The sequence below is a fragment of the Conger conger genome, chromosome 9 (assembly GCF_963514075.1).
Source record: "Conger conger chromosome 9, fConCon1.1, whole genome shotgun sequence".
NCBI lineage: Eukaryota > Metazoa > Chordata > Actinopteri > Anguilliformes > Congridae > Conger > Conger conger.
Window position 1 is genome coordinate 23554628 of NC_083768.1, and position 24317 is coordinate 23578944.

The following is a 24317-nucleotide window of genomic DNA, read 5'->3' on the forward strand; positions in this document are numbered from 1 at the left end:
CAGGTTGACTTCAAAGCAAGCAATCGGAGGGTGCCAGACTGAAGACCTGTTCAGAGTGCCCCTAGAGGCTTATGAACACATTGAAAGTACTTGATATTGAAAATACCTTTAGTATTTTCTGCCATGAAAACAGGAAGTCTTTCATTAAGAGGGGAAAATCAAAAAAGCCCTGCTTGCCTGCTGACCATGAACACTTATGAATAAAGTGAGTGGAAATGAGTGGTACTGACTGACTCAGAAAAAGAAAAACATCTCACTTACATCTCACTCTCATCCCAGGAAATGCAGGTTTGGTTGATGGTGTCCTGCAGAGGAAATACAATAAATTAATAACATGGCATTGGTCTTTAGAATGTGAGAAATTGTGAATTTCATGCAGGGTATTATTCAGATAGTGGCATGCCACTAGCAGAGCATGGTTTACTTTGAGTTAATAAAGCACTATTTCCTATGCATCTATACTTACGTTATGGAGGTGGGAAAACTCAATCTCCATGGTAGTTGAGAGGAATCTTGGAGTGGGTTTGACTATAACTGAGATCACCTTGGAATCCAATAGAGTGTTGTTTCTAAAAGGAGAAGACAAGTGCATGTGTCATACAGGTAGTATATGTGCATCTTACACCCAAAAATCGAATTCAATTTTAAGGAAACGATTACCAAAATAAATATGAACAATTACATCACTTAAATGGGAATTATAATGTCAAACTTGATTACATTCAGTTAAGGTGTTTCTCAATTAGTATTAGCAGCTTATTCCGTTCTCATAAAGAACTAATTTAGCAGATTTAGTGGTGCTCTAATGTGGAAAAATAAATAGAAGATAGCCTGATGCTCCCTTCTGGTAGCTTGAGATTCTGAAACTCAGCACCATGCAGCTGTGACAGCACAGAGACACTGAATATAAATGACCCCACGATATCTTATCAGCAGATAAAGCACGCAGCCTTACAGAGAACACGATCTCTGTCAGGCCTGCGGAGAAAACCCAATCTTACCTGTGATGTGTCTATATCAATTGCACATACAAACTGGTTAATGAAACAATGCTTCACAGAGATTGCTGGGCTCCTGCAGATGACGCACCGTCACTCTTACTGGGTATCTACAGTAAGAATAGTACGGACAAAGAAGACTGACTCACTTCTGAAGGGACAGGATGCTGCCCAAGTTTCTGTAGAGTACAATCCCAGTCACAATGGCAGAGTCATCATCCACATCTGGAAAACACATAGCAAACCCAAACAATTGTTAAAAGCAAACCAGAGATAGAGACTCTGAAGTCCTGTGTCCGTGTGTGTGTCCGTGTGTGTGTGTGTGTGTGAGTGTGCGTGTGTGTGCAGGTTTTTTACCTGGCTCGTCATGTGACAAGGCTTCTCTAGGAACCATCACCCTGTCCTCAGAGCTCCTGACCCAGTCAGCCATCCCCCTCCAGCCTCTCATGGGGAAGCTGATGTCGAATGTTGCAGCAGCTGGACGCTTGTGGATGTTGAGCACTAAAACAAAGGAGCGGGGGTTTAAGGGATACAACTATTGCCACCTCAGTGCTCATAGTACCACATGAATGCAGGAAAAGCTACGTTATTACGCTACTGAAGACATACACGTTTGTTCTTATTCTCATTCCCCTATGAAGAAACTGCAAACATTTCAATGAAGCAGATAAGTTCAGACTTCTTTGAGGGTTCAGCAACAAAGCTTCCACTTAGATTTCACACCTGAAGCCTGGTTATAAATCAGGATCCATATTAAAAAAGACAGCATGCCAACTGGGCAGATACTTACCAAAATTTTCTGTGACCTCGTAAATGTCCAGAAAGTCTTTCATTTGTAAACCAATCACTTCAACAAAGTCCTCAATCAGCCGGAAGAGCTCTTTGATGTTGGGACCCATCTGGGGGAAAATGGAGGCAGTCACATCGATGAGCAAACAGAATGATTGGCACCTCTCCCACTTCTCTCATTTAACAGAATGTCAATCTCTCCCTCTGAATCATTTTAAAACTGGTAATCTTCTAGGATCTGTGACTGTTCTTATGACTGGACAATAAATTAAACTAGAAATGAAAACTAAATGGCATGAAACCATCTATTGTTAAATGAATCTTATAAAATGGGGGGCCCGGACATGTAACTTCCATAACTGGAAAATGTGTTTATTGATATTTTTCTTAGAAAGTTATAGAAGAATCTCTGACGTCTGTATGACGCAGATGAGAGCTAGTGTGGGCGTAGTGTGTGCGCCTCGAATGTCATGTTTATTACTCCCACCATTGACAGCTCTATTGGTTTTTATGGAGCTGCACAGATTGGTGAGTGGGTGTACAGTGTTTCTGTCTTGCTCTCTGGCTCTCTCTCTCTCTCTATCTCTCTCCCTCCATCTCTCTCCTGCCCTTTCTCCAACATTGCTCACACAATTCCCGTGAATGAAGAGGTGGTCCCTGTCACTCAATTTCTACACTTGCACATAACTGAAAGTGACAGAAATGGCTAAACAGAGTCCAGATGAGTGACTGTTTTACAATGGCATTCCACAATATGCCAATATGATTCATTCACACTAACAGCATGATTTTACTATAAATTCATATAATTGTTCCTTTAACAGCAGCCACAGCCCAGCAGATTTTCACAGCTTGTATTTGTCATATAGTACTCACCTACACAATGGGATATACACTCAGTGAGCACTTTATTACATATTTGTTAGACTTTTTACTAATTGGTCTTCTGCTGCTGTCTATCCACTGACTCATTTAATGCTTGTGTGCTCAGAGATGCTCTTCTGCATACCACTGTTGTAATGTGTGGTTATTTGCGTTACTGTCACCTTCCTGTCAGCTTTGACCAGTCTGGCCATTCTCCTCTGACCTCTCTCATTAACAACACAAACCTCTAGACCATGTCTGCATGCTTTTATGCATTTAGTTGCTGCCACATGATGGGCTGATTAAATATTTGTATCAACAAGTTGGTGTACAGGTCAACCTAATTAAGAGCTTGCTGAGTGCATTCATTAGAACAATTTAAGTTAAATCCTTTCTACAGAGGAAGGGGAATTTGATTTCCCACCTGGAAATTGAATTACAACATTCTGGTTGCATGTTCAGCTCCTTAACTACCAACTGGAATACCAAATCATAACTATTTCTTTGCTCAGAGACTCAAATTCAGTAAAGGGCCTCTGTAAACCACATTAATATCAGTGAACATTTATCAGTGTGACAGAAAGGGAGGCACATGACACACGAGGCTTATTCTGTAAGTGAATGACCTTTCAGATAATATCGGGGCTAATTTATGCTTGCAGCCGTGCAGATGGTATAGTCCTGTACGGTTGTCGGGGCGACACATGGTTCACACGGTTACTACTCACCAGCTGAGCCTCCTCCCACTTCTCCTGGTTTTCCTCCCGCAACAAGTTGCTGACTGAGTGAGCAAAGTTCTATAGAGCAGGGAAAGAAAATGGCAGCTCATCAATAATAATAACATTATTAATAATAATAAGGTAAAGGGACATATAGGCAATAATATATACATGCTCCATGCTCAAAGATTCCATATTTTGACGTCCAGGTATTGACTGACCTGCACGTCTGTATTGCTGGGGTTGTAGTAAGAGCCCCTGAAGAGCTCAGTCATATTCCTCAGGATGTCCATGACAGCCAACAGGTCTCCGCTGTAGTTTGTCCCTTGATCAGAAGTGGCCCTCAGTTTGGTGATGACCTCAGAAACTCCATCTCCCATGAGCCCCTGCTGCGCCTTTGACAGGTGATCGCGTGTCTGAAGCAAAAGAGTTTCTCATTGTTGCGTTCTCTTCATATAGGTGCAATGTATAATCTTGTCATAGTCAGTGCTTCAAGTGGGCTGGTACAGACTTTAATCTCCCAGTGCTCTTTCCTGCCCCTTTCTAACTACATTCTCACCCCAGTAAATTACATTTGTAGTCAGTGGTAGTACCAGTGCTTGAAGTGCGTCGGAATGAACACTGTACAGGGTCTACGTTTCGCATACTGCCACTTATTTTTTCATAACTAAAACATAACTTCAAGGACTGGTCCCAGCTTAAAAGTGTCTGTCACTTCATGCAAAAGCAATACATGTGTGGTACATTTTGTACAGATCACTTCATTTTTAAAGCAGACAGATTCATTGACAGATCCAAACACACACAAAGCTTACCATAATCTCAATGTCTCTGTACTCATTAGAAATGCACTTGGTGTAGGTTGGCTTCTCCCAGTAAGCAATGCCTGCTTCATTGAGGGTGCATCGTCGGAGGATCAGCCCTGTGTATTGACGCAGAAGTCTGAGGGTCAGTACAGGTCTGACAGGAGGACTTATCAGTCCCAGTGAGATTGGGACTGATAGATCTTTACACAACCACATAATACCTTAAACGGGTCACAGTGTGACAGCTGCTCTCCTGAACGTCTTACCTGTGGCTGCAGGGGGGCAGTGCACCGCCGCAACGTCTCCCGCCTGCGTCTTCTTCCACACAAAGTCGGCAAAGTTGTCCTCCCCGCAGATCTCGTGGGGTTCTGGAGAGAGCACAGATCGATCAGCACATTTTCCTGCAGTGAACCTGCCCACAGTGACTGTGAAACATCACCTTTTCCTGCCATGAACCTGCCCACTGTGACTGTGAAACATCACGGCTGCCGTATACGGCAATGTGTCAAAAATGTCCTGCACCTTTTCCTTGCACATTGACAGGAATGGCCCACACAGACACTTGCACTCTGGTGTGGTGCTGACTTCCCACACAGTACGTTACATGCCTGTTATATCTTTCAGTTTTTTTTCCCCACTTAGATTAATTGGGATTGCAGTCTTTCAGTGTAGATGTGGGACGGCAGGCTAGCATAAGGGTTAGGGACCTGGGCTTGTAACCAAAAGGTGAGCAAGCTCCTGTGAGCAGGGTACTGAATTGCTTCAGCATACGTATATTGAACTGCATAAATGGATTCTGTGTAAGGAAAAATGCAAAAGGTTGCTTAAGCCAGCTAAATCCCAATCTAATGTAATGTAATAAAAGGGTAGAAGCAAATGGCTTCTTGAGACTCTTGAGTCAGGCTAGATTAATTTCATTCACCACCAATGTATGCTGGGAATGTGAGTTCACTGACCTGGGCACCTCCTCTCACTGCAACGCTGCATCTCCTGCCCTTTCCCAGGGCAAGGCTCTCCCCCGAAAAACGGCCCCTCGCATATCCTCTGCCTCTGCTGGCTGCCTCCGCTGCAGGTTCGAGAACAGCTTCCCCACGTGCTCCAAGCATGCCAGCGGCCGTCGACTGAGGGAAGGCAATGCACAGCGTGAGCCCCTACCCTACTAATCATTCAAATATGTATTTTTATATTCATGAATGAGTTTATTCAACCAACTATTTCCAAAGGATGTATTTATTACCAACAACTTTCATTTTAGATACAGTGGGAAATATCTGTGAACACTGAATATTGGGAAACAATCGTTCAGATAATATCACAAATTTGTTCCACTAATCCATGGAAATGTTTCTGAGTTGGTGAGATTCAATGAACTGACAAGAGAATGTAGGTGTTACAGTATAGTTTTGAAGTGAATTGGTGCTCTGTATGTTCAAACATTGGACACATCAGAATTCTGGAATTATATTAAATTGTTTTACTTTAAATTCAATTGTTTATGTATACTAGGCGATGTTTACTTTCATCTAAATTAGCTGATTGCATGTTCATATCATTGGTTAGTCTTTACTGATTATTGGGCTGGTGCTTACCTGGGCATTCCTTCAGAAAGCAGTTTTTGGACTCCAGAAACTCCCCGCGGCACTCTGAGCCTCCATAGGAAGGGCCGTTGCACTCGCGGGTGCGCTGCATCGTTCCATTGGAGCAGGAGGCAGAGCAGGCGCTCCAGCCGGACCACTCATTCCATGCACCGTCCACTAGGGGGCACCAGAGAGAAAGGCACGTAAGATCCTCACTTCACATCACACCAAACACTTCATACCAATATAAATTTGTTTATTTCATGACAAATTATTGCCATAAAATATAAGAAGAGAAGTTGGGGTCATAGACATTTGCTGGGAGTTTGCGTATCTTCACGCTAGCGCTTCCCTATCTCATTTCCTTTCAGTCCCTTTCTCATGAACAAAACCCCTCACGCCAACAGCATGCCACTGCCCATCACTTTGGAGCAGGTTGAAAAGCTCTCAATTCACACTGATTTTCGAGGGTCAGTACAGGTCTTCACACACAAAACACTGCAGTGCTAACAGCCAGTGCTCTGGATTCGGCCCCTCCCAAATTGCTCCCTATTAAATGAACACTTCAGCCTAAGAGTGACAGAGAGCCTTTGTCTGCGAATGCGGAACACAGCCCTTTTTCAGACTGAGATTGGTCTTGAACTTGAACTGAGAATTTCAAATTGTTTTTAAAGACTGATGCAAGCTCCTTTTTCAAACCACTACCATTTCTATGTACTCTATAGTATTATTATAAAATTTAAAAAAATACTAGCAAGTTATATAGAAATTGTATCGCAGGTTCCAAGCAAAAAAAAGTATTTCTCTATCAGTTTGACCATACACGTTCTCAAAGTCTATTATGCTGGAGATGTTTCACTTAACCAAAGAAGAATGTCATGTAAAATTGAGCAATCAGAGATCTTCACACAGGGTGTGACAGAAATATTATATACATCTTTGAGGGGGTAAGGCTCACCTGGGCATACAGCGATGTTGCAGAACTTGGTTTGCTTTGTTGGTCCGACACACGGGTCTCCCCCAAACTGGGGCTGCTTGCAGGTGCGGGAGCGGTCCCGGTAACCACGACCGCAGGTGGACGAGCAGAGGCTCCATGGCGACCACTCGTCCCAGGCTCCATGCACTGCAATCAGAGAGGCTACAGTGTGATCTATAGAGAGAAGATCCCACAGCGCACCGCACACGCAAGCCCACAGTGCATTCTGCAACCTGCCCCACACCGTAGAGCCTGCAACTCCACTGCCAAATTACATGTCATCCATCGCAACGCGCTTATCAAGTTTTTCCTTTCAGCTAAATGTGATTAGTGCATGGGTTCAGCCTTTGTATTGCCCGGCAGAGCCTTGTTCTAGACATAATGCAGAGGGCCCTCACCATACACGAGCTCGGACAACCTCTCAAAACGGGGAGAATTAGGTAATTGGGCAAATAATTGCAAATAATCACTGAATCTGGTTGTTGCCAAGTGCAAAGCAGGCTCATATGCCTGTGAAAACCACAGCCTTCAAAACAGACAATGGGAAGTGGAGCAGGGTGCAGAGTGTGGCAGCAGACAGAGAGAGGAGGGGGAGAGGAAAGGGGGAGAAAGTTCTGGAGGACTTCTAATTCCTCTATAGAGGGGGAAATTGGGCAGGGTAGACGTGGGGTGCAGGTTGAAGGAGATGAAGATTGGGGAAGAGGATGCAGAAGGAGGGAGGTCTTTGGGAGAGGCTCACCGGGACAGACGGCCGTGTTGTTGCAGGGCCGGTGTTCCCGCAGGGGCCCGGTGCACTGGGTGCTGTGGGAGGACGTGACGCAGAAGCGGGTGCGGCCCTGCCAGCCTTCTCCGCAGGTGGCCGAGCACACGCTCCAGGGGGACCAGTCGTCAGACTCAGCGTCCACTGCAGGGAGGGCGGTTAGCACACAGGCTCAAGTCTCTTCCCTACCTGGCTCAAGTGCGACTTCAGCATTCCAATTTCATAGATGGCAGCACAGAACTCGAAACCAATTTTAACACCCTGCCATCATTGCAGGAGTGCGTATCAACAAAACAGTTCTTAAAGCCCCTGTTCTCCTTGCTCTTCAGACGGAGAGAGGAGCGTCTGTGCCAATATGGGCTTTTTTCTGAAAAGCCAGCGAGTGTCCGTGTGTGGCGTGGAACAGCCTAGCGAGATCAAAAGCTTTGCTTTCAAAGCCTGTGAAAGTGACAGTGTGCCACTCACACTAGCACATGACGGTTTTACAGCCAGCTCTCAAAGCCAGGCATCGTCTGCATGCTGTGAGCACTGCCATCTCTAAGCCCTCAACACAGAATCGTCTGCTGCATCCAAAAACCCAGCTTACTTTGGCGTGTGCGGTAAACAGATGTTCTAATGGCTGCGGCAAAGTGGAGAGCTCCAAGAAAATTCTGAAAATGGCATGCGTTTTTGGGGCGGTCCGCTTACCTGTTTGGGGAGCGAGGTTTCCATAGCGAGGCTCGTCACCGTCCTTCTTGATTGATCGCAGAGACTGGCTTCGGGAGCGCAATTTGCCTGCCGGGTCAAAGTCAGTTATCAGCTATGATGGGTCAGCACCTGAGTTTTCTCCTGCGCTTTCTTAATGGAGCATGAAGCAGACTAGCCTGATGCTACAGCAGGTTGGATGAGACAGTGGGGAGATCGGATCACACTAGTGTGGAGTGGCCCTAGGGTGAGACTCATACTCATGCATATCTAGTGTAACTCGGTGGGCGACAAGGGCTCTGCTCTTCATTGTACGTCGCTCTGGATAAGAGCGTCTGCTAAATGCCTGTAATGTAATGTAATGTAATGTAATGTAATGTAATGGCTCTGCCCACCAACTTAGAGCACAGAGACACTCCTTGACTGCATTGAATTAACATGCACGATAGTGTCCTTTCACGCTTAAAATCAATCAGAGCCGAAACACTGAGACTATTCTGAATGAGTGCGATAACGTTCGACAGACAGGCAGACAGGCTCACCGATGCACGGCTGGGGGTTGCAGGGCCGGCCCTCCTCCACCACGCCCTCGCACAGGAAGTTCTCGTCGGGCAGGCAGGTTCGGCTGCGCGTCTGGACTCCACCACCACAGTCGCTGCTGCACTCTGTCCAGCGGCCCCACCCGCTCCAGCCCCCTGCAGGGTCAGAGAGGACCCGCTCCCGTTAGTGTGGGTCATTCACAAGACTCAAACAAAGGACAGTGTTTGTCAGCTACCAGTTTCTCAGAGTTTTCCAATGAAAGCAGACCGCTGCAAAGACCTGTCAGCTAAAGTCACTGTTGTGATCTCTCCTGCCTTAAAGCCTTTCTCAGTTAATAACCGCTTTCGTTAACTGCTGGCTCAGTATCTACACAGATCAAAATATACTACTGCATTATTTCCTCTGGTAAGAATTCCCCTCTGCTTAACTACAAGATGAAAGTGTAAATACCCTGGAAGTGGACTACTGTTGTCATACATTTTATGTCCCTCTTCAGATTAAACTTGAAAAAAGAGCATAATTCTAGAGATTTTTACATTTTTATTGTGAAATTGTAGTGACCGTACTACGGAGCAATCTTCTAGAACATGTAGTGTGCAAAGCAGACACCATAATGTATCAGTGCTGGCACCTAGAGGACAAACCGATTAACTGCATCCTTGCGCAAAACCAAATTAATTGACTTTTCCCCTAGTTCTATTAAAGAGATACGGTTGCAAAAATGATATTTACATCAATTTCAGAAAGAGTGTTCTATCTTTCCCCTGTATTGCATTTTTAATCATTGTAAATTCTAAATTCTAAATAAATTTGTCATGCAGATTCTCAGTAATACAGCCATAGACACCCTGGACTCACACTAACTTGTGGTGCACACACACAGACACAGACCCATAAGCACACGCAATGAAAAAAGCTTGTGCTCCTATCTGTAAAAGTTGAGACATTTATATAGTTCAGGGGGGAACTGTGTGCCAGCCAGACCTGTTGCTATGGTAACCAGAAGAGCCATGCTCCATTTTCTAATACAGTCTGTGGAAGCCGACTGCTGAGAGACAGCCTTTTGAGGGCTGTGCCTCCCTCCCACACCACCCCCTGCCTCTCCCACTCACCCACACCCCCACAAACCCAGCCAAGGGTCACCAACGTCTCCAGCACCCTTCTGGTACAGTATAATCCCCACTTACATAACACAGGTCTATAACAGCATCAAATACATGATTCTGTATGTTACATAATTATCAGTTTTATATAAAAAACATACGCCTTTCTATAGTCTATAGATAGCAAGCTTTTGTAGACAACCACATCAAATGTTACAGCAGTCCACCATAAGACTGGGGATGCTACTTGTAGATCTGAAAATCATTAGCAGTGAGATAAACAGCGGAGGGGCAATAATGGGAAAAAATGTGAAGCATTTCTTTATTGCCGAGTCTTTAGATCTCAAATTGAATAGATCCCTGCACAAACAGCCTCTAAGTAGTCATTTGATATGCCCAATTAAATAGGTGCAATTAAAAGGCTTGATTAACGCAGAAATGCTTTATCTGACTGGACGTAGAAAGATGCTAGTCTGGAGCACTCAAGCCCCATTTGCATGGAGATAAGAATGCGATCATGGCCTCACATACTTATGAAGGCATACGCAGAGAGCCTGTGGCTGAACGAGCTCTGAAGCTCTGCATCAGAGACTGTTCAAGTGAATTATGCTGTGCTGCTTTCTGTCGCGCTAGTTTCAGATTAATTAAGTTGTGGCGCTTTGCACTGTGATGTTATTGTGGTTCTACGTGTTGTGATTTAATATTTTTGATTAGCGGTGGCTTAAAATGAATGAGGTTGTGGTGCTTCGCACTGGATAACCAGCTGTGTTAATAGTGACACAAACTGGGACCGCAGGGTCAGGCTCCGCTCGGCGGGCAGCGGACGGACTCACCTAAGATCTCAGCGTCACGGCCGGCGTCACGGGGGATGGTGGGAATGCACCTCTCCAGGTAGACCCCCGCTCTGTAGCAGCCGCCGGGCTTGCGCTGGGGGATCTCCCAGCACTGGCAGGGGGTCTGCATGATGCCGCAGGGGTGTCCGTGGGTGCTGGAGGACAGGCAGGTCTCAAGCCACTGGCACAGCATCTGGCAGGCGGGCATGCTGGGGTTACGGTTTCCCACCACCAGGTACTCGGTGTTGAACTCTCCGTCTCCGTCCCCGGCCTCCAGGCTCTGCTGGGGGGCCACCTTGCGCATCTGGAGGAACTGCTTGTTGGACTGCAGGAAGGAGACCTGCGTGGAGGCGTCGCACAGCTTCACCACCTCGTCGAAGCTCTCCATGCCCAGGTAGGTGCGGGACGTGTCCAGGAAGGAGTCGAACTGGAAGGTCTTGAGCTGCCGGGGCACGCAGGCCTCGGTGGGCTTGGTGATCTTGATGAAGACGGTGTAGCGGCGCGGGTCCGGGTTCTGCAGGGTCCAGGAGCAGGGCGTGGAGGGGAAGACCAGCGCGGAGGAGAAGGAGCCGAAGAAGCGGCTCTGGACCAGGGTGACGCAGGTGTCGGACTCTGGCCCGGAGGGGGCGCCGGAGGCCAGGCCCGCCAGGAGCAGGACCAGCCAGGGCACGGAGAGGAGAGAAATCGCACTCATTCTGAAAGGCGGTCTGGTGTCGGTCAGCGACGACTGGAGATTCTGGAAGGAGCAAACTCCTCACTGAGATTGGCTTCTCTCTGTCTTTTTCTTGGTCTTCTCTGTCTTTAACTCTTCTCTCTTCTTAATTGGAACGATATATTCTCTGCACTGTTTAGAAGGATAGTTCTGCGAAACTCAGATGAATCTGTGGAGACAGAACAGAGACAAAACGTAATTTAGCATGTTTACTTAGTTCACATTTTATTGCATGCGTCAGAAGCCTGTGTGTAATAGTCTAGCTGACTAAAACAAATGAGGGAGAGCAGACACAGTTGCATGCAAGATATGCCCCTAATCATGCAGTGTGTGTAAGTTAAGGCCACTGCTTACAGGACATCGCTGTCTGTCTAGCAGAAGCCGGTATTGGATAACTCCTAATGACTCATGCTTTCTGAAATTGTGAACCTCATTTTTCATTACACCAAATACAGTGAAGCTGTACCCAGTTGATTGGGTGATTGGTTTTGTAATCACATCATTACATTGCTATTATGGTGTGTGTGTGTGTGTGTGTGTGCTTGTGTGTCTGTGTGCTTGTGTTTGTGTGTGTCTGTGCATGTGTGTTAGTGGTAGCGCTGGCATTGGAGGGGAGCAGAGATCTTCCATAGAGCTAAGTGATTAAATGCAATATCTGAAAGCATTATTAACTGCTGCTAAAAAAGTGAATCTTCATCAGATTCTCTCTGACCTAATGCAGCTGCAGTGTTGTATTTCCTCATGTTAATATTGACCTTTATGCAGTCTGCCATCTCTAATTTACTTGACAAGGAGGAACAGCGCCACAGTGCCTCTGTCCTCCTTAGTTTCCACCACTGAGTCACGGAGTCCAAAATGCCCCTGCGCGTGACAGCATAGATGTAGGCACAAACTGGGAAGGTAAAATCTGCCTGCGCGCTATGTGTGGCAAGGCGTGCTGGATAACTTGGCATGCTTAGCACGTTACACTGACTGGATGGGAGTTCAGCATGATGATGGCCGAGCTAAACCGTTTTCCATTTCCTGGTGATCATAAATGGAGCATGCTGGACTGAGGGAAAGCCAAATTGAATGAGTGCCCATACCACTGATCACACTGGCCACCAATACCTGGCATGAGGGCCAGTATTAAAGTCATCCTACTGCCCTCAATGTCTCCAGTGCTAGGAGAGCCAGATGAGAGTTGAGGACAGGGAAAAAACATTAAAAAGAACTCCCCCCCCCTTCCTTCTCCACTGCCATTGGCACAACAGAAAGAAAACAAGACTATCAACAGCCTCATTCACCCAAGTGTGAATGGCTGGTCTCTTTCGAGTCGGGCAGCTGCGTCAGGAATGAAAAGGGAAACAGAGACATATGCATGTCTTCCCCTTTGTGTGTCAGTAAATAATTACATGTAAATGTTCTTTGGATAAAGGGGTCAGGCTGTGTACACAGACCTATACAAAGAGCAAACTGGTCTGAGGAGAGCAAAGACATAAGGAGAGCATGCTTCTGCTCTATGTCTGCAACTAATAATAATTCATAATAATTCATAAAAAAGTTATAAAATGTTATAGCACCATCCCTTATAAAACGTTGTGGCACCATCCCTTAATCCAAAGATAAAACGGAGTTTAAATAAACCTTGGTAATTTGCACTTTGTTTTCTGTGTTGTATGGTTTTGTGCGCTGCAGTCTTTGAAATATCTCCTCTCTCTGCCCACCTCAGAACCGACAGCATCGTCAGAACATGTGCTGAGAAGATTGCACATGTCCTCCCTGCACATTAAACCATTTTCAGACTATATTACATGTGTCTAACAGCAAATCACAGAAATGTGTTGTGCCCCTTCCTGAGAATGTGTTGCTAATTTCAAAGTGGCGGATTAAAAAACAGAGCTACAGTAGCTATGAAAACAGCTTTTTTTTATTTGCTGAAAAGGGCAAATGACAATATCAAGCCTTTATGCGTTGGGTGTTTTTTAAGAGATACTTCGCCAATGCAGAAACATGCTGAAGACACCTCTGTAATTTAAATGCTGAGTACCTGTTAGGTTTGATCCCGAGATTATGTGGCATATGTCGTATAGCAATAAAAGAGCACTTGGCGGGGAACTTGGCAACATATTAACTCGCGCTTGTTTTAGGAGCACATGAGCTGAAGGTAGGCGATGCAAAAGACCGAGTGACTAACGCAGCTGAAGAGTCAGAGCGAACAGCAGAGTGTGTTACTATTAACTACTGATGTTCTGTTTTTTGCCATCTAGTGAATGCTATTGATTGCTAGTGGATTATTTCCATACAAATATATACACCACTGGTTCTTATGAAGTGTTTTACACCGTGTAACAATAGTTAATTCATTTAGAACTGCAGCAAACCAAGTTCTGTTTTTATAAGCACCCAAGTTCCCTCCAGCCTCGTTTTACTTCCTTACGCTCACAGAACGGCACGTCCCATGTAGATCCCAATTGGCCGAGCGTACCAACAGGGTCATGATCCCGCAATCAAAAAACGACAGCAGGTTTCCGCAGTATAACTGCGGCATTAAATCAATTAACATTTCTGTTTAGTGTAGATGGCTTAGATTAAATCCTATGTTTTTCCTTCACAGTTTAGTAATCGCCACAGTACAAATAAGGCAGGCACATATTAGTAAGCCAATATGAAAACAAAGTTGACTAAATTCAGCTATGCGTCTTTAAATTTTTACACCCGTACATAAACTCTGACGTCAGAGAGCAAAAGAAACGTTAGTCTGCGAAATTGCACCGTGTGGGTGTACGTACACTGATTTGCTACTGGTGTAATTATGTAAAAATATTCCGACTTGGTTTCAGATCGAAAATATGTAACAAATCCAACAAACTCGTCCAACAGAGTCACTAAAGCGAAATGTTCATATCCTTTGTTCAACTGTTGGCTACAATTTTGTATGTTCTATCAGCAGCAATAGTGCATATTAGGCTATGTTGTCTCAACCTGTTGCAGCGTCAAGTGGATGAGGAAAGTTAACTGGCTGCGGCAAAACAGTTGTGTGGTGCGGTTCACTAGCCCTCGTGAGGAGGGACAATCCTGTTTCACTAAATATTATCACAATTATTGAAATAACGTAATTACTTTTTAATGGCTTGCATTTTCACCGGTAATCTACTACGGAGACTACCGCATTTTCATGCTTCATGCTTCATCAAGTTTTAATGCACATAACGGTAAAATATGCACTAAATAGGCTACTTAGGATGCAAGGGGATTGTTGCATATTTTTTTTAAATGAACGCCACAGTAGAATGCTTCATGGATCATGCGTACTATTCAGTTAGATGCAGCTGTTTTAATTTTTATTTGTTCCTGATTTCTGTCGTTTGTGTTCCAACGACATGCGAAACATATTCGCAAGAGAATATAAGAAACTGTAATGATGCTGAAGTGAGACTGAATCCCTCCACAATCGAAATGCTGTGCAGAATCAAAAATAACCGAACAAAAAGGGTCGGTTGATGAAATCGTTCATTATATTAGAATATCATCAAAAGATATTGCCCAAATGATTTCCACCCAAAGCTCAAGACTACTTCATGAAAACAAATGCTGCAGCCATAAGCTGTGATCAGTTAGTAGATCCACACGAGTGCTGACAGCGAGTGGCGCGCGACACAGCAACTCAATGTGCGTATTACTTGCAAGGATCCACGGACAGTAATCCTTCCTTTTTAAAGTTCGTAAGATGTATTCAACGTAGTTATGAATCCCCTTATGATCTGAATATCATAATAATTACATTAATATTTGCATTCGTTTCCCATTCCATCTTCGTACAGATTCGACCTGTATCTAGCACCATGGACAGTAACCACATTAGCCTACCATATAGACATCCCTAATAGCATAAGCATTGTAAGATCAGTTATCTCCTTTGAATTTCAACATTGACCGCCAACAATCTAAATTGTAGTTCACTATGTAAATGTCAATGCAAGGATGTCCATCACATGTGTGCATCTAATACTAAATTTGTATTTAGCTATTAAAGGCCATAAGCTACTTCAATGATCTTCAGGAGCAGTGAGTTAATCTGTCAAATCTTAAACTCAGCTACCAGTAGCCAACTGGGCCACTTATATGGCAGGAGGCTATATGAAAAGTAAACTCCAAGCAATTGCTTGCAACCATGACTTTCATTCAAAATTTGATATGTAGTATATCTATTCAATCATCATGCTGATACATGTCATCTGATATGATATGCAATATTTAGATTAAGAGTGCATGCATTCACCAAAAGTTGAAACTTAGTAAAATAATACGTGTACACTTACCTTGAAGAGGTTTGCAGTTCCATATATGCTGTCTGCAAGTGTTGCTGAAAGAGAAGCAACTCCTCAAACTCCATTCAAGTTCGCCCTCTTCATAATTTCATGAAGAAAGTGTTGAAGGAATAATGGTGGCAGTCGGTAGCCTGCAGAGAACATATATTTTGAAAACTTTTTAAGCTAAAATGTGCAGAAGGAAAATCATTTAAAACCAGGTAAGTTCATGACCGTTGAAACGGACCAGTCCCAAATTGAAACAGTCCGTCAACATCCACAAATGCTCGCCAATGAATGACTCTGACCCAAACTCCAAAGAGTTTTGTACCAACTTGTTGCGTGTTATATTATTTTCTTCTGGTATAACCAAAATGCGTCTTCTGTCGAAACGCCAATGATCAGACGAAAAAATCAGTCTTCCTCTAAACGCTTTGTTGGTACTTCTACTCCCGGCTTCGGAGTCTTGAGATCTTTGCTCTGAAACTGGATTCAGTCTTTGTGACCACTGGTCTTCTCAGAAATCATATATCTAGTAGCCCCCCCCCTCCTGCAATGAGTCGGAGCACTGCGTGGATCACACATTTGAGTCAATGAGAAAGCGAGGTGGGGGTGCGCGGAGGAGAAGTGTGTGTGTGTGTTTGTGTATGCGTGCGTGTGCATGCGTGTGTAGAGCTGGAGAGGGAGGGAGGGAGAGGGAGGGACCGAACGTCGATGTAAGTACTGAACTACGCATAGATGGACGCAGTTGCAGGCAACCGGAAAGGGGTTCTATGGAATAGTGATTCAGAAACGTGGAATTATATCTCATGAGACAACCAAATTTTGACAGATTAGCTTCATATTCGCAGCGAACACACTGCTTGCAGACGTAGGTAGCATATCGAAGTTTCAACAAATGCTTCGTCATTACAGATAGCTAACTATGTAAATTCTGTACTTGAGAGGTCGAATTGATTTAAGGAACTATGGCATGGATAAAATAAGTTATTGTTGTTGTGTATTTTTTGTTTTTTTGTTTTGCATGATTGTAACAGATTGGATCGAAGCATTAAATTCGCCGATTGCGTGCGATTTATGCGTTAGCGAATGCTTCTTCTCTTAAAATGGATGCTATTGCAACATTGCCTAATACTTGAAGCAACTGAGTATGGCATTTACAAGAGGAGCAGTCTTTCTTCGGTTTATAGTGAATATGATGTTCCGTATGTTGTAGTTATCCGAAGGTATTTACAAGTGTCGATTTGCGGTGGGCGCTTTGGTTTGCAACCAAACAAACATTTGCTCACTTAAAGGGAATACGGGGAATTTTTTATTGAACAGGCCGTAGCCCATGTATCATGTTGTTTTCATCAATACGAAAGAAACGTCTAGGAGCCTCTATACTCCCTCCTCTCCCGACGTGGGTGGCCCTTAACTTGCGGCGTGCGCTCGCCGTGTGCTGGATGGGAGAGCTTCTGTGGGGGCGGAGTGTTGGTGGATTTCTTTGCAGAAGTAGGTACTGAGTAGGCTACTTCGGAGGTAGCTCCACATGAGAGATGTTGTGATTCAGACAGAAATAATCAATATTATGTAAGATAAGGAGTTTTCACGGGAAAATGCATTATTCGCAGTGCATATTTCGCATTTAGCCGGACTACTGTCCAAGCATTCACCATAGGCTTTAGTCAACATTGTTCCCCATCCTTCGCTTACTGCAAGTTAACCTTTTTGTTCACTTGCAGTTCACTTGTTGGCTGAATACATTTTTTAAACGGAATTTATTTTGCATTTTACTGACTATTCAGGATGGATTCCCTTGTTTTATAAAACACAATTCACTTTCCCCACTCCCTAACCGCCCAAAAAACACCGCTATGTTATAAAATGTAACTCCCTGGCTCCTCCAGCATCTAAGTTGCTCTTGGAAAACAGGCATTACAATAACTGATATTGGTAAAATGGTCTAGTTTGAGTTGAATTTACCGCAAACTATCTGCATTAACAATAACCAAACGGACAGATCTGGAAGCGGAAGATCTCTCAGGAGGAACTGCAAGAGCAAGACTTGGGGTCTCTCGCCACAGCAAGTGTGGAAAAAGGGAAAAAACAGGGGAATCCACCTCGCCATAGGAGGGGGAGCATTGAGCAAAAAAAATAATAAATAAAATGCGCGTGGTCGCATTATATCACGATTAAGACAGTTTGTCCCACGCCCCCACTCTTTTTTGTGTGTTTTTTACAACCGCTCAGTGCAGCAAGTCTGTAACCATGTATTGTGACCATGGGTATACGTATATTTATTTAATATTTATTTAAACACAATCTTAATTTAAAACATTCTGCCGATAACTATATGATGGTAGTCATAGCAACTATTAGTTCAATATCAGGACAGCAACAGGAATGTAGGTAACCTATGGTAATTATGACTGCTCTATACTGAAATAAAGTAGCATGTCAACCACATCAACCTGATGCACTGATGATTTTTCAGTTATTATCTGGATTAATTTTATTTTAAACACATTCTCCATACATTTGATGCTTTTGGATGAGATGTCTGTATTCCCATGCTGAAATGTGGTGTTTTGTCATTCAAATACATTGTATTTTAGAGCATTACACTGTGGGCCACTTTATCATTTAATCTTCAGGACACTGACCATGTGGTAGTGGCTTGATGTTTGACCATGGTCCAGGAATGGGGCATGGCATCACTGCCTCCAGGTTTGAGTGTGCTCCACAGCTTGGCTCTGGTAAACACACAGTCCTCCCCCTGCTTCTCTCTGTACACTGATCTCCAGATGTTCCTTCCATAGTCCCCTGACAGATCTCACAGCTAATGGACAACGCATCCTGATGCAGTGCTTTGTCCTTGGGAAGATGGAACAGGGAGAGATGGTCATGTAAGATCTGGTGAAAAGGATCAAACGACCATTTTTCTGCAGACCAAGCCGCACTTTAAGGGCGGCTTTTCAAGTCTCAGGGATTGACGTCACTCAGGGCAGCCTACGTATGCACTACTGCTGAACTAACTGCACTGGCATAGATGAATAGCTCCTTCGGCATTCCAGCCTTCAAAAGGCTTTCATCCTTCATGTGGCTATGTTCTGCTTGTAAGCATTCAGCAAGAGGAAGAGTTGCCCAAATTAGGACTGCACATTTAAGGTCACACCAATGAACCTGCCATTCATCTCATGCCAACAGATCCTCAGTTTTTTCCCCGATTAAAAAATGCTCGCTGTCCATGATCGGAGAGGTGTTTAGTTCTTTGTCATCCCAGTTTTAACAATCAAAGAGTAAAAAAGCTTGTTGCATCCATAGTGTAATAGCCTGGCTGGCCAGTACCGTCTGATCAGTTAAGCAGGCGAAGAGGAAGTATCGGTTTCTGTCCTCCAGAGGGCACTGTTTTTTGATATGAAAAACAAAAGAGATTAAGGCTTGCAAGACTACTATTCCAACTTCTGGTTGCTGCACAGACATTGTTAGTTACAATGCCCTTGAAAATGGACGTGTGCACGTGTGTGTATGCATACATGCATGTGTGTGTGCATGCAGGTGTGCATGCATATATATGTGTGTGCATGTTTGTGTGTGTGTCAGTATCCTTGGTTTTATATGGCTCGTATACAATTTTACAGCAGATAAATATTCAGCTCATTATAAAAATATAAGATATTTATGGGGAATACATTTCTATGAATGGACTGTTTCACAATGTTGGTCCTCAGGAATATAATGATTAAAAAAGCAGAGCTGGTCAAACTTTGTTGTAAGTTTGCCTTATACTAGTATAATGTTAGCTGTTACAGTATGTCTATGAGGAGCTTAATGGTGCTGAGATAGGATCCTGAGGTGAAACACAGGGGGCTCCCGACATACCCATACTAAGTAATCAATCTTAGTCTGGGGTCTGGAACAAAGGCTCCTATGGCGCTCAATTACAAGAAAATCAGACACAGTGCCTTTGAAGACCAATTCTAGCTTTTTTTGAGCTTAAAGAGAAATAGACAGGGGTTTGGGGGGGGGGGGGGTGCTTATAATGCTGACACTGTCCCTCAACAGTTGTCTGTAGCCTTCAGCCTTCAGAGTTACAAAAATGCAAATGTGAATGTAAACCCAAGATATATACCCGAGTCAATGTGCTACACTGTCAATTGCCTCAAGTCCCAGTGCTCTTTTCAGATGATTACAATCATGTGTACAACAATCAAGCTGAGGTGTTAGTGTGGTTATTTGTTTGGTTTTAGGTTATCCCAGGCAAGAAGGCTCTGGGTGCAGAACTTTCCAGCCGTTGTTATTGTCTGGGTTAAGTACAAAACTACAATGTTGCCTGGTGGATACTGAGGGTCAGAGGCATTCAAGGGCACTTGAGATGGGCACTTCTTCTGAGCCCTGTGTTGCTTCAGCAATGAACAATGGAAAGCATGGCCGAGACTGAATGATTGTTTATCATGCAAAATCTTGATGAAAGTATTATATAGAGCAAATAAATCCTTTTTTGTATTTATTGCAATTATTTATTTCCCTTACATTCACGTAGCTGCAGTAGCTTGTCTCACACTGAGCCACAGGTCTCATAGCTGGACTGTTCAGCACAGTGCAGCCCTTTGCCGGCAAACTGATGTCATCCACTTCCGCTCTGTCTGACCATGAAAGCACTTGCACAGACATTACTGCAGAGACAGTCACGGTCTGCTCTTTCAATGCTCTGATGTGAACTGCAAATGCGTGTGCACATGGGTGCCAGATCTCTCAATACGCTAGAGAAAAGGGCATGCTAGGATCAGGTACAAGCCGAGCAAAGTTCACCCCGAGAATGCGTGCACAGTAGGTCCTGTGGCTCAGTCAACCCTCCTAACTACCTCACAATCTTTCTCTTTCTCTCTTTTTCTTTGTCTGGTTCCTCTAGCCCCTCTCCTTTTCTCTCTCACATGGTTTGAGAAGAGCGTGTGGGTGGCTGGCAGATGAGTCATTTTTTGCACACCTCTCTGTCTGCTGCCCATATTTGGTCTGCCAGGATGTCCGCTGCATAATGATGTGCAGGCAGTGCGCAAGCGAGACCGTTGGATTTTTTTACCCCTCCTATTCATAAAAGAGACTGTTGCTTTCCAAGGCTGTGTTTTTCTGCAAGCGCAGTGGTCACAATGTTTGGTGGCAAGAACAGCCTGTTTCTGGTCCCACATTGTGACGTTACTGCAGGGACGTGTGCCCAGTCAACGGGGGAAGAGCGTAAAAATATAGTGTAAAACTATATTTGCGTATTGACTACACAAGTGCATGAGTTGTATATCTAGGAAATTTTGAAAGGTAACATTTATGGGCAAGTTCATACTTGCAATAAGGAAATAGATAAATAAATACCTCCATTGTCTGGCAGAAATGAATTAATTAATAAATGTGATGGAAAGGAAGGAAGTAAGGTCCATTCACAGCATAAACAGAACAGAAAGCTTCATAATAATATGAACAAACACAAAACTCTTTTGCTGCTGAATTTATTCTTAGGTTGTTTTTCAGATTCTATCATGCCTACGGTTCTGAAAAATACCTGTAATTTCTTTCACAAAATAAATGAAAAACAATCCCAGAAAAGTACAATGTAAGTGCAAAATCATTGTGGAAGGAACAGACTTCAAGTGTATGACCAAGCAGAGCTGTTATGTCTTATAAATAAGTGCGCAACCAATTATGCAGATGCATGATAATACATGAAAAACATCTTGTCGTATAAGATAATGCTTGACAGCGAGACATGTTTCCTTAACTCCTACTGAGACATTTTAGGTGGGTTAAGATGGATTAGATGTATTAGTCTCTTGAAAATACATCAGTATAATGCAATGTTGATATACACTCAGAGAGAACTTTATTAGGTAGACCTGTACACCTGCTTGTTAATGCAAATATTTAATCAGCCAATCGTGTGGCAGCAACTAAATGCATAAAAGCATGCAGACATGGTCAAGAGGTTCAGCTGTTTTTCAGACCAAATGTTAGAATTGGGAAGAAATGTGATCTAAGTGACTTGACCGTGGAATGATTATTGTTGCCAGAGAGGGTGGTTTGAGTATCTCAGAAACTACTGATCTCCTGGGATTTTCATGCACAACAGTCTCTAGAGTTTGCAGAGAATGGTACGAAAAGCAAAAAACATCCAGTGAGCAGCAGTTCTGCAGGCAAAAATGTTAATGAGAGAGCTCAGAGGAGAAGGGTCAGACTAGTCGAGGCTGACAGGAAGTTGACAGCAACACAAATAACCACGCATTACAACAGTGGTATGCAGAAGAGCATCTCTGAACAGACAACCCATCAAACCACTAAGTGGATAGTCTACAGCAGCAGAAGACCAATAAGTCTCTGTGAGTGTAAAATGTGTCTGCTGCTGTCGTTTCATAATGACAGCGGCTTTCATAAAATTATCAAGGGGCTTATTAAACATGCAAGTAATCGCCCAGCAAGGTAGAGATTCCTGGGCCTTCCCTGGTAGCGCTGCACAATTTAAAATAATCAGGATGGGTACATCTGCTGTGCTCTTTCCTGCACCTGGCCATTTACTCAGTGTGTTGCAGCACAAAAGACCGGAAACCAGGCAGACAAAAACACTGCTTCTGACTTGATTAATAAAATGTGTGCTTTCTTCTCTATTTCTTTGATGAGAGTGACTGGCAAGGCCATTGAGCTTTGCTTTACTGCCTGAAAATTCACCTCACAAAAAAATGTCTTCCTTCTCCTTTGTAACCCCAATTTCAGTGGAACAGAATATCTCAATAGCATGGCATTTAGAAAGCAGGCAGGTTGTGACAAGGTTCAGATTGATAAAGTGCCTACTGTAAGCAGGCAAATACATTGTTGTTTGCAGAGCAAAATGTTTAGTTATAAATCTACTCTGATGAAGTACTTAGCCCTAACATGCCGTCACTATCAGACCTGAAAACTCTGAAAGAAATAATGACTGGGTCATGTTGGTTTGTTCATTTAGCATTATTTTTGAGATAATTTGCATGACCACCAATGTTTATAGCATTACATCTCCATTACCTTCTGTCTACAGTAGTGTGCAAAGATTTGGGCATCCCTGATCAAAAAGCCTTTAACAATTAATATCTAAGAGAACAGAAGTGAACCTGACCTCTAAATGGTTAAACGTTAAACGTTAAACATGGCACATTTATTTAATTTTAAGGAAAGATTATTTTTTATTTGAATTATTTCCAAATAATACAAAAAGGGAAAAGGCCCTGTGCAGAAGTTTTGGAAGCCTGTCAGTTAATACTTTGTAACTCCTCAGGCAAATATAACAGCTTGTAAACACTTCCTGTAGCCAGCTAAGAGTCTTTTAATTCTCACTTTTGGAATTCTTCCCCATTCTTCCTGGCAGAACACCTCCAGCTCAGAAATATTCTTTGGCCTCCTTGCATATTTGAGAACTCTCCACAGATTTTCAATAATATTGAGTTCTGGTGAGGGACTGTGGGGCTTCTCAATGTTTTCTTTTTAATACTCCAGATGCTTAATTTTGAGTTAAGGTCGTTCTTTTTGGCAAGTATGTTGTATTTTTGGCCTGTGAACAGCTACACCTGTGTCTGCTACTCTTTTTTGCAGCTCTTTTGCAGTAACGTGAGAGTTTTTCACCAGGCCTCTGGCCATTCTATCTGAAATCTCTCTTGGTTTTCCAGACTTTGCCTTGACTTCAGATGTCCCATTTATCTTCCATTTTCTAATAATGTTTCTGACAGCAGAAATAGGTCCTTTGATACATTGAGAGGGGTTTTGTAGCTTTCTCCTTCTTGGTGGAAATGGACCATCTTCTGAAATCCTTGAACAACTGTTTAGAGGAACACATGGTCGTTAATACCAGACAGAACAGCCACTGCAGTTGGATACTTCGGCATTATACCTGACTCATTGAAGCCCTAACGAGTAAATCACCGGGCCTTAGTAATCATCAGGTACCTAGCACAACTCCTCTACCAAAGGACTGACAAGGGGGAAAATTGGTGGTCAAAAGGCCCATCCACACCAAGAACTATAACTATACTGTAACCATAACTAAAATGATTATGATGTGGACATTCACACTGATGAAGAATATCCTTCTGTAATAGCTATGTCATCTGCCATTTTAATGTGATACCAGATGGATTTTGATTGACTGTCAGTGTTTTATCATTCATCCAGCTGGAAAAAAGGCATTCAGATAAAATAAGTTATGTAGACCGGAGATAATATATTTGCTGTTGACTCATGTAAACATGTTCTGACAAATTTATTTTTCTTCAATTTTAGACACAACAATGTGTTTCCAACTATCAGTCACAAGCAGAATAGAAGAGTCCTACACAAGACCAAGGGATGATGTGTTGTTTATGAGGCAACCCAATATGGATATTTGATACACATGATGGAATTTATTAACAATTATGATGTGAATTTATGAATAAGAGATGAGAATGTGTAGCAGGGCCAGCATGGAAACACAAGTGGCAATGTAGCGTAATGATTAGTGTACCCGGGTACAGCACTACTGTTGTCCCCTTTAGCAAGGTACTTAACCTGAATAGCTTCAGTAAATATCCAGCTGTATCCATACTAAAAGGAATGTGAGCTGTATAAGTCACTCTGCATAAGAACATCTGCTAAATGCTTAAATGTAAATGTAAAATGTGACCTGTGGAAAAGTGA

General features: G+C 43.4%; 1 protein-coding gene across 2 annotated transcripts in view; it reads right to left on the reverse strand.

The window, feature by feature from the left end:
• The window catches only part of LOC133137192 (adhesion G protein-coupled receptor B1-like), a 30499-nt gene extending 14365 nt beyond the window's left edge, over positions 1 to 16134 (reverse strand). The window contains exons 1-17 of one of the 2 annotated variants that reach the window (XM_061255298.1): positions 15663 to 16134; positions 10650 to 11530; positions 8716 to 8868; positions 8177 to 8263; positions 7469 to 7633; positions 6712 to 6876; positions 5766 to 5930; positions 5133 to 5297; positions 4443 to 4544; positions 4186 to 4292; positions 3592 to 3786; positions 3380 to 3448; positions 1789 to 1897; positions 1356 to 1499; positions 1148 to 1223; positions 467 to 569; positions 262 to 305 (exon numbers count right to left, since the gene is read on the reverse strand). In XM_061255298.1, the coding sequence (XP_061111282.1) occupies positions 262 to 305; positions 467 to 569; positions 1148 to 1223; positions 1356 to 1499; positions 1789 to 1897; positions 3380 to 3448; positions 3592 to 3786; positions 4186 to 4292; positions 4443 to 4544; positions 5133 to 5297; positions 5766 to 5930; positions 6712 to 6876; positions 7469 to 7633; positions 8177 to 8263; positions 8716 to 8868; positions 10650 to 11343 (2543 nt within the window). In that variant the 5' untranslated portion in view covers positions 11344 to 11530; positions 15663 to 16134. Of the gene's footprint in view, positions 1 to 261; positions 306 to 466; positions 570 to 1147; positions 1224 to 1355; positions 1500 to 1788; positions 1898 to 3379; positions 3449 to 3591; positions 3787 to 4185; positions 4293 to 4442; positions 4545 to 5132; positions 5298 to 5765; positions 5931 to 6711; positions 6892 to 7468; positions 7634 to 8176; positions 8264 to 8715; positions 8869 to 10649; positions 11531 to 15662 lie in introns of both variants that reach the window. The other variant, XM_061255297.1, reaches the window with a different exon arrangement.
• Between the last annotated feature and the right edge of the window lie 8183 nt (positions 16135 to 24317).